A 14,638-nucleotide genomic window follows, 5' to 3' on the forward strand; every position below is an offset into this window, starting at 1 on the left:
GCTCAATCTTTCACATTTTCCACCAATTCTTTAATCTTATCTTCCCCTACCCCTTCCTCCCTTTTTTGTCCTCCTCCCCTCTGTCCTACCGTGCCTTCTGGGTCGACCAGCAGCAGGTGTTTGACCAGACAATTGTGCATGCCTGTCAGGACATAGGAGCCAGGATTGGTGGTGCTCTTCCGCACCAGGAAGTCTCCATCCTCGCACAGAAGTTTTTCAGCCTGACGCCGGCTCATTTCCCCGTGATACCACACCTGACCCTCCAACTCCTCCTGGGCCCGGAAGGCTGCCGAACGCACCAGCAGTGGGCTGGAGTTGTCCACAGATGTGGTCTTGTGCAGGGTGGGGGTCTGAGACTGGGTTAGAATGGCATCCTCAAAAGGCTCTTGAAGGGAGGTTGGGTTATAGAGAGGACAAAGGAAGGATATAATCAAATAGACTATGCAAGAGTGAACACTTTGAATGTCCAAAGAGTTAAACAGAGGGGACTATGCACCAAAAACCATGTCTTTATTTAAGCATTTCCTTTTTGTCCTATATCTGACATGGTAATTTTACACCAAAATAGCAGGAGCAAGAGCCAATGTAGGAACACAATAACCGAGCGTGCCTCTATAATTGACATTTCCTGAAAGACAACACATGAGCGAAGCAAGGTCAGGCATGGCACTCGGGCAGCGCACGTCATATCACCCATCGCCGTGTTCTTAGCCCATAGGCGCTGAAAAGTCGCACACATGCACGCACATGCATCCTCGATTACCTTAGTGTTCTGCGCTGCTGCCACCCACCACCATCCCCTTCTCCCCCATGTGGTCTGTCTGTGCTCCCCGTGGGGGATTTAACTCGTTGCTCCCTGCCTCATGTCATGCATGCTGCAGTGAAGGCAGGGAGCGCTCCCCCATGTACATCCATTCCGCCAATGTTAAACCTATTTATCATGTATATGAATAAATGGTGAAATCAATCACGTGAGTATCTTGACTGAACTGAGTGTTTTATACCCGGTGCATGCTCTGAGTGTGTTTGTCAAAAGGCCCTGGAGGGTTAGTAAATGAACAGTTAGAACTACTTGTTCTCTTACTCATATCGAACAGGTCTTTCCTGGAACTGTCTTTGGCTGTGCTCGGGGTGCCTCCTGCCATGCCCTCCGCCTTGGCCTGCAGTGCTGCCTGAACTTGGGAGTCGATCTGCTGTGTGTTGATGTACGTTGGCCCATCACCCGTTTTTGGTACTTGACTCTTCCCCTCTGGTAGACTGTACATGTCACATGACCCTGGACACGGGTAGATGATGTGCAATGGAAGGTTAAATGGACTAGCACAAGTCAAGGTCAGAGGGGAGGTTTCTGGTGACCCAACCACCTCTGTTATGTTCAAGAGATGGATTGTCTTATTACCCTGTTGAATGAATATTGACCTCCTTTCGTCCCCCCGGTTCTCCCCACAGTGTCGGCCCTGGTAGTATGTCTGGTCTACCATTGCACCTGGACCCATCTAACAAGCACAGGCATCAATTTAGTCTTTATTCCTAAAATGTTATGGACAATTGTACATTTACATGTAGGATTTGCAATTCCCTCATCTTTTGAATGTAAACTTTCTTTTTGAAGTATTTTTGACAAGATCCCATCCTTTGTGTTTATCTTACCTGGTTGCTGTCCTGTCCTGCCATCTGATTGGTCAGCCGGGTGTCAATGAAGCCTCCAGGGGGCGGCATCTTCCCAGGGATGTTGTTGTAATAGGGGTGCTCGGCTGGCTCTTCCTCTTCCTCTGTCCAAGGCGAGTCATCCATGTTCAGGACCCTGGTACATACACAGGCATGAATGCACAAACACACAGGCAGGAACATATACACACAGGGGCAGAGGCGTACACACACACATACACAGGTGGATACACAGGGCAGAGACACACACATACGCAAACAGTGACACACAAAAAACATAGGAATTGTCAAACATTACTGAAAAATAATTAAATAATTACCCCAGTCACTCAGAGTACAGTGGCTGACTAATTGTGACCCTGTTCTACTTAACCCTCTGCTTCCTTCATTTGTATGGAAAATTGAGAAAATCAACCAGAAGAACATACAATTATATTGCCAGCCTAAATGTCTCCAGCTGATCTCACCTGTCATGCATGGATGAAAGCTTGCTGGAGGGACACTGGAGGTATTGCTGGAAGCGAAGGTCAAAGGCTTGGCCAATCGTGCTGATGACATCCTGGGCCAGCCCATCAGAACACTCCAGGATGTGACACGCTAGACGAGGGAATGTGCCAGGTGTCGGCTGTTCAGTATTGGTTCAACATGTGCTAATTGCCAAGATGTCCCAGTAGGTTCTGATACCCCCACAAACATCCCCCGCTACATACACACACTCACACACACACACACACACACACAGACACACCTCCCAAAAAAACATTTGGTTTGTTGTTTCTGAATGAAACATTCTCTGAAAGGACAAGAACAAAGAGGAGATCTCCTTACCCCTTCGGTTCACAGGGTCTTTTGCCACATATGCAACAAAATCTGTTGTGTCCTAAAGGGGGCAACAACAAAAAAATATCACATTGGCACTACACTAGGTCAGAATCCATCCGACAAGTGATAGCATGCAGATATAAAGTGGCTTTCCAATTATGACTATTACACCATTCATACAGAAGCTCATGCTGTCAGTTTAGAAAACACTCTACTGTCACTTACTGGATCTCCTCCTGATGCAAAGGAAATGGACTGCATATGGTGATTGGCTATGATCTATCAAAAAACAAACACAACCAATTCGAAAACTAGAAGCTTCCAGCACACATTTTGACTGTTTGACTTAAAGCTAGGATGTGTAATATTTTTTGTTATACTGAAGGTCTCTTCACATCCTGATAGCAAACAATAATTTAAGTGGTCTAAATGGGAATATATATATATATATCTTCTGTGGAAGGGACAGGACCAAAAAATTATCGACCAATCATTACGTTCGGCACAAATGTAATGAGAGGATGTCCTTCCTGTCTGTCAATCAGGCCCGTTTCTAGCCCACTTAGTCCCCAGTAGGGAGGGCAATAAGATATTTTGGGGAAGGTAAAGAAATGTTAGTAGGGGGGTCCGGGAGCATCCTCTCCCGGATAGTTATTTTTTTCATATTAGCAGTTTAAAGCTTAAATTATAATTAGCTAAAATCAGCGAGGTGAACAGCGCAATCCAACAACATTTAACCCCCTCTACAAAAAAGCTAAACAAAAAACAATTTAGCTAGCCAACAACCAGATGTAACGAGAGGTTGACAATTCTCCAGAAACATTTATACCACTCAACTAATCAATTAGCATTTAGTAAAAAGTAGTATTTTTAACAATACATTTTTATGATTGGTTGAGCCAAAATAGACAGAATACAGTGGGGAAAAAAACGAAAAGAAGGAAACAAAATAAAAACAATTTCCTACATTTGGTAGGACAGTGCTTCTACATTAGAAGCGCTGAGCCGGTTTAAACCTACTAGAAGCGCAGTTAGGGGTCCAATGACCTGTGAGTCTTCAGACTGGGGCGTTGTTACTGACACGTAATGGTCGCTAGATGGCGCTGCTTACAGGGAGCAAAGGCACGGTCGGAATATGAACGTACCTTCGTCAAACTGTCATTTATTTCCGTGTTGCTATTCAGGGATTATTTCGTTTGTTGTCTAGCCCTTCAATCATTTTGCAAAATGTTATTTATTATATAACGATGCTGTAAAGTGGAATTGAAAATTAGTTTTAAGTTCATCACACCACAGAAGAATGTGTTGTTAACTATCCATCCAAATTCGAATGAAAAACCCCACCGACAAGTATGTTAAATTAGGCTTTGAAATCGTGAGAAAATCAGCAGTCTTCTCTGCTTGAGACTGGGGGGCCTGTCGCCTGAAGGAGCCCAAGCTCACCCCCTCGAATTTATTGAATTTAGCAACAACAGCAACACTAGCTAAATCAATTGCAGATATCAGAACAGACCTACCTGCAGTCTCTGAGTGATTTATGTGTTAATTACTTTGTTTTTGCATCATACCAGCTGAGTAACAGAATGCAACCGTCTGTGATTTGACGTAGATAGGTCGGGTTTTGGCTCCGCCTATACAAAACTTGAGCCGAAAACAGAAGAGTTCTGTTCAACGGTCTAACTCCACATTTCAGTTTTTGCGCTTTGCACATGCTTTCAGGAACTCATTTAACACGTATGTACTGAGAAGCAAATCATGGAATTTTCTTTACAACATCTTTAAAGGATGTCAAACACTTTGTGTGTTATGTATGCAATTGATGGTGTCAATTGCATGCTTTGTGATTCCAATGCATTAGGTGGCGCTCTACTGCACCGGTTCATGGCATTGTTACTTTTGTTCTACTGGCTAGTAAAAGCAGAGTTAAAATGGCTACCCATGTCTCTACATGCGTTCTTGTGTCACTCAGTTAATCACTAGTGTATCATTATATTAAGTTCAAGTTCAAGTATTTTATTGTCAGATGCACAGAACAACACAAGGTCAGATTGGGCACTGAAATTCTTAAGACAAGACAACGCAAGCACCTGGCATAACATAACATATAAGTACACAGAACATTAAAGAATATATTGTGCTTATTAAAGTTATGTCTTATGAAACTTAGAAGTGTGCTCAGGCTTAAACATGGTGTCTCACACAGGGTGTGGGAAGCAGGCTGTTCTTTGTGTCTTAATCTCTCCATTTCAGAAACAACCTTGAAACCGGGTGGAGATGGCACCCAAGCAGGTGGGACGCGTAGGCAAGAACAACTCCCTGCTGCACAGGAGAACAAGCTCAACCCTCTTCTTGTGTTTTTTGTTTTACTGCACTGTATAATATATGCTGGGGCAGGGACAGATAGTCAGTTGGACTTTGTGAACCAACCCAATCTGTTGCGGGTAGGGAAACGTAGAACACCCCAGAGCTCTGTACTTGTTGATTTCCAACTGCTGCATTAACCCTTGTGTTATCTTCGGGTCATTCTGACCCATCAGTCATTGTGACCCACCGTCGTATTGCGACAAATTTACCTCATACAAAAACAAAGTGAAGCATTTTCTTTTAACTGTCGGGCTGTCTCAGACCCCCCACATTGGAATGGTTAAAAGAAAATTATTTGTATTTGTTTTTATATTGGGTAAAATTGGGTAAACACAACGATGGTTCGTTATGAACCTTTGGGTCATGTGACCCGAAGGCAGCACGAGGGTTAAAGCTGATATTATCGGACCTCTGCGACTCCAGACCACTCTTTCTAGAACACAGATTTGTGTCATTGAATACCATCATTACATATTGGAATAGACACAATTTAAAATCCTTCAACATAAATTACATCTATGCTAAGCTTAAATAAGTAAACCTCCTGAATATACAGATAAATATAAATAATACAATATACTAAACCCTAAATACACATAATAACTAGTGCTGTCAGTTTAACGCGTTATTAACAGCGTTAACGCAAACCCATTTTAACGGTGTCAATTTTTTTATCGCGTGATTAACGTTCTTTTTGGCCAAGCAAACTTTGTAGTTCTTTTCACATGCTGTTGCAGCAACTACTGACGTTAGAGAAACTACAACACCACACCAGATCTAACTAGACCGGAAACAACGGGCACACCGCACACACTTGTTTGGGCTTGCGAGCCGGCTAAAGAGTAGTAGGCTAACGTTACGTTTTGAGTGGATGGCAAGCGCGAGACGCCGAAATGGATGCCAACAAAATTCTAAATGGAACATTTACTTTTAAAAAGTTGTCAAATGGTTCCATTGACAAGACCAAAGTGATTTGTGTGTTTTGTCGTTGTGAACTGAGCTATCATCGCAGCACGTCCAGTCTGAAATACCACTTGATGGCCAAGCACACAGCTGATGCGAATTCTCCGCCCCCTCGTCAAAGCTAGGCGATGGCAATGTTGGTTTCAATTAAAAAAAAAACATTTGCACTAAGCAATCCGATCCACTTTTCCATGTTGATAAGAGCATCAAAATGAGAAAAAATAATGGGACAAAAAGAAATCAATGGACATTTAGAATAGATAAAAATGTCTGATTAATTGTGATTAATCGCGAGTTAACTATGACATTAATGCAATTAAATATTTTAATAGTTTGACAGCACTAATAATAACCTATTGCTAACCCTATAAACCTATTCTAAACTAAGTGAAGTACAGTGAAGTACAATATTACTGATAGTGCAACCAGTAGCTGAAAGTGACAGTGTGTAAAGTATCTAGTCAGAAGTGAATCAATGACCATGTCAATGTCCATTCAGGAGCCTGATGGCGAAGTACAGTGAAGTACAGTAGTGCAATGTTACTGATAGTGCAACCAGTAGCTGAAAGTGACAGTGTGTAAAGTGACTAGTATGAAGTGAATCAATGTCCATTCAGAAGCCTGATATGGCCCTTGGATAGAAACTGTTGTCCAGTCTGCGTGTGTGCGACCGAATGCTGCGGTAACAAGGCAACGGGGTAAAGAGACTGAAGGATCGGTGGTAACAGTCTCTAAGGCCGTGTTCACACTTGACTTCTTTTTTCAGAAAAAAGCGCTGTCTTCAGCGCCTTTTTACATGCAACCCTATGGGAAAAGGAAAAAGGCGGACGCCTTTTAAAAAAAGCGTCCGCCTTTTAAAAACTTCTAAAAAAGCGCTGAGCCTGACGCCTTTTTGAGTTCAATTTTCTCAACTTTTCAGAAAAGCGCTAGGTGACGTCAAGCGCCTTTTTGACAGCTGACTAATCAGGACGAGGAGAGTAGGTACGAGTGTCCTTCCCTAGTAACATTCTACCTTAGGGGAGAGCGGGGGCAAAAGTACCATTTTTTAGAAAAACTTAATCTTAAAAGACAATGTTTTAGACAGATATATTTTTGGTTGGGTCAATAACTCACAAGTGTGGTCTATCAATACCATGTGGTATTTTGTACAAATGTCGAACGGCTACAGTATAATTTGACTTTGAACACAAGTTGCACATTGTTACTTTCGACCCCTTCAGTTCGGACGAAAGTAACACATGGGTGGGTCAAAAGTAACACAACGATACAAGCTAGATTATCTGTGTTACTCTGACTATGACCTTGTTAATATGTATCCTATTCATATAGGTGAGTATATAGATTGAATATACTCACCCCCCCCCCCCTGTATTTGATGTGATGCTAGTTACGGATGTCCAAAATTAATGCTCGCGCGCGAAGCATTAAATGGGTTAGGGTTAGGGTTTTTTTGGGCCTTTATTTGAGCGCAAAATATCTTTTTGAGCTTTATGTAAAATAAACATTTTACAAGCCGTTTTTCAATTGGTAAAATCTTGGCAGACAGTAGGTAAGAAAGTCACAGCTAGCTGGCGCAGTTACTTGTAAAATGCATATATAATGTTTAACAGTAAAATCTCAATCTAGCTTGCACCTAGCTAAATTAACATATTTGAGTGTGCTAACATTAGCAATAACGTCAGCAAGTTTGAGGTGTATGCATAGGCTAACCATTAAATTAGCAGCACAATTTCCCGTATTTAACAATGATTAAACATGGACTTACCTGAAAGTGATGCACGGGCACCATCTCGCAGTCTCTTTCTTTCTTTTTTCCTTCCCCTGACTCCTGTTATCGTTTTAAGCCCATCTTAGAAAAGTTGACCTAGCCTACTGTCAAAGTTCGTCAGCCCACTGAGGAAAGGGCACCCACAGCTAGCTTGGGAAGTTGAGTGTGTAGCCCATTTGTTTTGTTTTTATTTTATTTTTTTTTGGGGGGGGGGGGCACCATCGTAACTTTTTGTGAGCATTTAAATAGGCTACATCTCTTGTTCTGCCTGTTTTGTAATATACGTGTCTAATATTTCTATACAAAAATAATATCGGTATTATAACTATGATGATTTTTCAGTTGGCTATTTTTTGGTGCCCCCTCAGGAGTTGGTGCCCTACGCACAGCGCGTAGTGAGCGTTATGGGAGCGGCGGCACTGCTAACACATGACGTTGCGGCAACGTTGCCAGTAAGTGCTCAGTTGGTAACCCGCGACGTTACCTTCTGGCAACGTCGTAGCGACGTTATAAAGGGAATGTTGCCAGTTGGTCCCATGGACAACGTTGCCACGACGTCGTACCTTGGTCGGCTGGTTACGTTAATTTTTGGTCCCCTGGACAACGTTGCCGCGACGTTGTACCTTGGTCGGCTGGTTACGTTATTTTTAGACCCGTGGGCAACGTTGCCGCGACGTTGTACCTTGGTCGGGTGGTTACGTTATTTTTGGGTCCCATGGACAACGTTGCCGCAATGTCGTACCTTGGTCGGCTGTTACCTTATTTTTAGACCCGTGGACAACGTTGCCGCGACGTTGTACCTTGGTCGGCTGGATACATTAATTTTGGTACCATGGGTTAAGTTGCGGTTAAGTCGCTCTTTGGTCGCAGGACAACGGATCTCGAGTGCAATATTGGTTTATCCAGAGATGGAGAGATCACACTGGACTGCTCTCAGTTCTGACACCTTTGCAATGTATAGTCTACATGAATTTCAATCACACACAATATTAAATGTTGCACCCAGCACGTATAAATGTAGACAATGCATGTAATTCATGTGCAGCTGAGCCCCAGCATGTCATTGGTCATCAATTTTCTCATATGCAGAAACATAGCTTTAATAAATAAAAGACTGAATTTGGAATATAATTTAGTCTTTCATTCTTTACTATAAACATGTACAAAAGCAATCAATGTGTGATGTGTAACATGATTAAGCAAACATTATTTGTATAGCACACCAAAGCTGTATGACACACAATGCAAATTTGTGCTCCAATAATTTTTGTGATTATTGTGAAATTGTTAAATGTGACCAAAAGGTAAGCGACTCTTAAGAGTTTCATTTCCAAAGACAAGTCATCACAGAATATTACAATTCTTCCTTAGCAAACCTGCCCCTCAGTCTGCCCCTGAGCAACAACTTTGCGCATGCCCATTTCAACGCATCGCTGAAACTGGGGTTTCAGAAGAGATTTTGCAGGTGTTCAACACCGTCTTGTACGCATTGGATTTCAACTGGAAACTAGAGAGGGTACAATTTCTGGGGAAATTGTAGGGTGTGCTTGCTTGCGTCGGTTGGACAGGGGTCCGTTTTTTTATGACATTTTTACAACTGATATTTCTGTATTTTATATAAAAATGCATACTTATTATTTATAAAGATTACATAGATTTAAAAGCACTTTTTTTTGCTGCTCATTTACAACTGAAAATACGAGTGAAGTGTATAATGAAATGGATGTCTTATTTCCCCAAGAGGCAAGAGGCAGCCTCATCGTTGAATCAAAACGAATACATTTGGCAGACCGGTGTACAAATTGACCTAATCTCTATGACTTAAACGTCCTTTTAAGTTTTTCCCTTCTCGTGATATTTTCATGCATTTAGCCTACTCATTGCATTCATTCATTAATAAAGAACCCCCTTTGAAGATTATTCTACGACGTTACCCGGCAGTAGAAGATGGAATCGCGATTCAAACAGTACCATCTGCTAACTGAAAATATGCCCCCCAAAACGTAAATAAGCTTGACATTTATTTAGTGGAAAATCGCTCATTCATAAAAAGCTCACTGGTAGCGATCGTTGTCAGTAACAACGCAAAATGCGATATAGCCCTGTGTGGAGAAGCTGCCCCGGTAAATTGTACTACTACGGTACAGTAGTAGTACAGACTAGACTACTGCTGTGTTCGTCTTGGTAGCGATTGCGTTGGTTGAATTGGATTTAACGTTCCGTTGTACGGTTTAGGCTGAAATTAATTATTTTCATGAACAGATTGACAAAGTTTAGGCTGTGGCAATGAAGTTCAGGTTAGTAGTTAGATAGACTTTTGATTTAAGTAAGGGGAGTGCCGAACATGTTCTGTCGCCGTTTGACTTCCTACAGCTGTGTAAATGTTTTTGTAGTGTCTCGCGTAGGCTACAGCGTTGCAGTGATACACTGGATTGAAACCACAGGTAATGATAATTTCACCCACAAATCGTTTACTTGTAATCTAATGTCATAATAAATCCTACAACGAAAATGTATATGTGAGGAATGTTTATTTTAACGATTGAAAACAGATACATCATAGACCACTGTAGTATGTGTTGCCCGGGCAACACAGGCTAATGTCATGATGCTAATATTTCAGTGAAATAGTAGACTACTGTTTCCGAAAGTAGATGTACTTCCTTAATAATATCAGCTTATATTGTACATTACACATCACAATTGTGTGTCATATCACAAAGTAAAATGAGTAAATAGTTATCACCCTGGCCTCTTTGCTTGTGGCGTTCCTGCAGCTGCCTCGCAGTAAAGCTATAGTTAGCCTAGCTATCCCCCAAGTTAACAGATGCGAAACGAATGTTCTGCTACAGGTAGTCACGCGTGTTTTCGTGACGTTAGTGACGTTAGTAACGTCAGTGACTGTGGCTAGCAAATTAGCCACCGTTAGCTTCACTTTTCGCCACAAAAACTTAAGCCCAAACCATGCAACGGAACGTAAATTCCAATAGAAGCAACGCAATCGCTACCAAGACGAACCTTTTGACACCGCCGTTGTGTATGTAGGCCAAATATTGACTGAGTTTTAGGGGGGCGAAAATAAACAATAATAATAAATAATAATATATATGTGAGAGAACAAAGGTTGTGCTCTCGCCGAAGGCTTGAGCACACCCAATTAGCTACTTCAAAGGTGAGTTTCTTTACAGAAATAGTTTAAATATATAAACATATTTTCAGAAATTGGATGGGGCATGCTAATACGTATATGTTTGAAATTTAGGCCATGATTCACATTGTTTACGTTAGGATTTCGCTAGCTACAATACAGTAGAGGTTAAACCCTCCAGAAAGTTATGTTGAAATACTGAAAATGCATAGGCCTACATGTTATCAAAGTTTAGCGTCTCACAAATCACCCACAAAAGAATGAGTGAAAATAAACGTTCAGAACTGTTAAAAACCTTGTCCCAAAATAGTTTATTTAGCCCGGAATTTTCAAAGACTGTGGAGCTAGCGTGGCTGATCACGTTTTAATCAGTCGGCCATGGCATGCACAGCAATGGCGTCTATAAAAGTATCATGTCACTAATTTTTCCAATTTGTACATGACATCTGTTTTTGGATAAGTTTATTCGTTTTAACCTTTAGATGCGTGAGTTCTAAATATTTCCGACGCTTCCACCAGTTATTTTTCCAAAACGGCAGCTAGGTATCTTTAATTAGCTTCCGTTACCTAGCAACCTAGCATAATACTCGTAGCAATGCTACTACCTGCTAGTGTTACTTGTTAGCCTACTAATTGTAAATTTTGAAGCCTTACTATAGCGTTTGTCATATAGTTTTTGTCTATCGGAAAACAATCGGTTGGAATGTTCAGAATCACACATGTGCGACGCTACGATGTGGGGCCCTGCTTTCGAACGATCACATATGTGCAATGCTACTCATTTAATATCAATATGCTATAACTATGTACATAAACTACATTCCATTTTCATTTCTGTACAGATTATCCTACCACCGTCACACGGCCTAGCACTGTGTCCCTGGGAAATGATGGTAAAGTAATGAATGACCGTTTAAAACAGTGACAATAATTGTATGAGCCATGGCAACCTAAAGGCTATGTTTTGAAGCAAAAGCATGACTTAAAACTTTTGCATCACCAGATTCCATACCCCTAGATGTCAACTCTGGTCTGGTGGACGTGAACCAATTGGGGGCCCAGGAAAACAGCTGGCAGCCAGGCAAGTGCAAATTAAAGACACTCAAAAAAATATATGCTTTGTATACAACCATTCAAGGTAACATTTGTTATTTACATCATTGTTACAGCTAATCTAGAAGAACCACAGTGTATGCCAATCATGCTAACTCTTGTAAACTTGTTTTACTTGTCTTTAATGACAGACACATTACAGGTTATGCTCCGGAAGATGGAGACATTGGAGGAGAACCAGCGAGAGGCTCTCCTATTCAGGCGACTACAGGGCAGACACACTGAAGAGGTGCCAGTGATGGACCTACAGGTGGCCCAAACACAGGCTGAACTCCAAGACCTTGAGGAGTGCCTTAAGGTGCTGGAGTTGCGAAAGAGAGTGGTAAGTGTTTGGAGATGCCATGAACTATGGCTTATACGCAGCGTTCAACGTTCACATTGGTGCTGACAATAAGTTCATGACTTCTAATTCCAGACGCTGTGATGAAGTGGAAGACGGGACTGGGAGAGAAAGCTGTGGAGCTCCTCATAGAGGAGACACTCAAACACACCCCGGAAGCCCATTCAAAACAAGCCAGGTGAATGAATCATGATTGCAGCTTCCATATCCAACCTTTCACATGGCTATGTGACAAAAATCGAGAATCACATCTTTTTTTGATGATGTATATTATTTTAGATGTGATTTTTTTATGACTTCTATAGCGCCTTTTTACACGTGCAATTATGTTGATAGAACACTTATTTTGTGCTTCATTGTCAGGGCCAACAGACAGGACCTGTAGCGGGGACTGGCAGAAGATTTTAATTCACTGTTTGGCACTTTGTTTGAAATAAAATGACAATGTTACATGGAAATGCTGCCTTGTTTATGATTAGCTGGAGTTAGGCTACACATCACACAAACATAGTCCTCCTAAAGTTGGCTACCATGTAGCCTATTATACAAGAACAAGTAGCATTTTGGGCAAATGAGGTCTGCATATGAACCGCCCCAATATAAGCAGTAGAATTGAGAAATATAGGTTACTTAGTTAACGTTGCAGTTACGGACTGGCAACGTCGGAAAATTACGTTGCTAGGAGGTCGCGGTTACAGACTGGCAACGTCGGAAAATAACGTTGCTAGGAGGTCGCGGTTACAGACTGGCAACGTCGGAAAATGACGTTGCTAGGAGGTCGCGGTTACAGACTGGCAACGTCGGAAAATAACGTTGCCACGACGTCGCGTTTACGGACTGGCAACGTCACAAGATTACGTTGCGGTTACGTCCTGGCGTCCCACAGATGCACGGTCCCGCAACGTCGCCAAAGACGTTGCGGCAACGTATGTTTGGTCATCGAGTGACGTTGCGGCAACGTAAGGGCAACGTAACTGTGTTAGCTACTACTAGACTACACAAACACTGTTTTTGACGTGATTTTAACATAACATTTTGATCGAACAAGTTGTAATAAAGTACTCACATTAAGGAAAGTTAGGACTGCGTTCATAACGTGATGTAACATTTTAGTTGACATTGTCCAGGGCCCCTTAGATGTCATGTGCCCCTGGGCAAGTGCCCAGTTGCCCTAATGGTTAATCCGGCCCTGCTGACAGCCATAGTGACTGTGTATCACCGAGGGGCATCATATCTTTCGTGATGAACGCTGTTACTGCTTGAGTAATTTCGTACATGAATATGGAGTTAGGCTTTGAAAAATTTCGATCAGTGATCCTGGCGGGTGTTATTTGTCTTATTTGACACACTGGTGTTCAGCATTTTAGCTATGCATCATACATGGCTTTGTTGTGTTTTTTTAGGGCCGAATTAGGTTGGTGGTGTTTCCCCGTGAGGTAGCAATGTTAGCCAGGCAGGTTTTGCACAATACTTTGACACTGCGCAGCATCTTTTTTAAAGGCAAAATTGGCAAAGTGTCTGTAGTGTCAGGTTATGTCGAGCCTGAGGCCATCGTACAGGGTTAGGGTTAGGTACATTTACATTTATTCATTTAGCAGATGCTTTTATCCAAAGCGACTTTCAAGAGAGAACTTTACAAAGTGCATAGGTCACTGATCATAACAACAAGATAGCCACAAAAACATTGCGAGTAGCCAAAACATGAAGCACACATTGTGAAAAACCAAAGTAAGTGCCAAAGGGAAGAACCATAAGAGCATGTAGTTAAACAAGTTACAATTAAACAACATGAACCGCTATAAGTGCAAGTGTACCTGTGGAAAAACAAAAAACAAAACAAGCAACAATAATAAAAACAATATATCACAGCGAGTACAACATTTTTAAATCAGTTACCACTAACCACAAGAGCAACAAGTCTCTAAGCAAGAGTCATTGTGATCCTTGAGGAAACTAACATCGGGTCAAGCGAACCATTCCTAAGTACCGTTGTACTCCCGGAACAAGTGCGTCTTGAGCCTTTTCTTGAAGGTGGAGAGACAGTCAGTGTGTCTGATGGAGGTGGGGAGTTGATTCCACCACTGGGGGGCCAGACAGGAGAAGAGCTTGTGTTGGGACCGGGCAGTCTTGAGCGGTGGGACCACCATGCGGTTGTCTGAAGAAGACCGTAGGTCACGTGACCAATCGCAAATGCAATTAATCGTTCAGCCCTACAACCGTTTACCCTTTGGAATAGCCTCGGCTCCAGCACTGTTCCAGAGGGCTATTGACCAAGTCCTTCTGGGCCTTCCTAACACTCACTGTTACCTCGATGACATACTGGTAACAGGTCCGGATGACATATCACACCTGAAAACCCTGAATGCTGTCCTTGCCAGGCTGGAGGGCTACGGCCTGCGTGTTCAGCGAGAAAACTGATTTCTTCAGAATGTCACTGGAATACTTAGGTCAC

At 42.1% G+C, this 14,638-nt stretch overlaps 1 protein-coding gene across 2 annotated transcripts in view; it reads right to left on the reverse strand.

Annotated features, from left to right (window-relative positions):
• The window catches only part of shc3 (SHC (Src homology 2 domain containing) transforming protein 3), a 66,744-nt gene that overhangs the window by 3,188 nt on the left and 48,918 nt on the right, over positions 1–14,638 (reverse strand). Inside the window, exons 5-11 of one of the 2 annotated variants that reach the window (XM_062484461.1) lie at positions 2,716–2,769; positions 2,497–2,548; positions 2,136–2,265; positions 1,651–1,804; positions 1,400–1,496; positions 1,085–1,276; positions 90–385 (exon numbers count right to left, since the gene is read on the reverse strand). In XM_062484461.1, the coding sequence (XP_062340445.1) occupies positions 90–385; positions 1,085–1,276; positions 1,400–1,496; positions 1,651–1,804; positions 2,136–2,265; positions 2,497–2,548; positions 2,716–2,769 (975 nt within the window). Of the gene's footprint in view, positions 1–23; positions 386–1,084; positions 1,277–1,399; positions 1,497–1,650; positions 1,805–2,135; positions 2,266–2,496; positions 2,549–2,715; positions 2,770–14,638 lie in introns of both variants that reach the window. The other variant, XM_062484463.1, reaches the window with a different exon arrangement.

The sequence above is a fragment of the Osmerus eperlanus genome, chromosome 18 (genome assembly GCF_963692335.1).
Source record: "Osmerus eperlanus chromosome 18, fOsmEpe2.1, whole genome shotgun sequence".
NCBI classification, from domain to species: Eukaryota; Metazoa; Chordata; class Actinopteri; order Osmeriformes; family Osmeridae; genus Osmerus; species Osmerus eperlanus.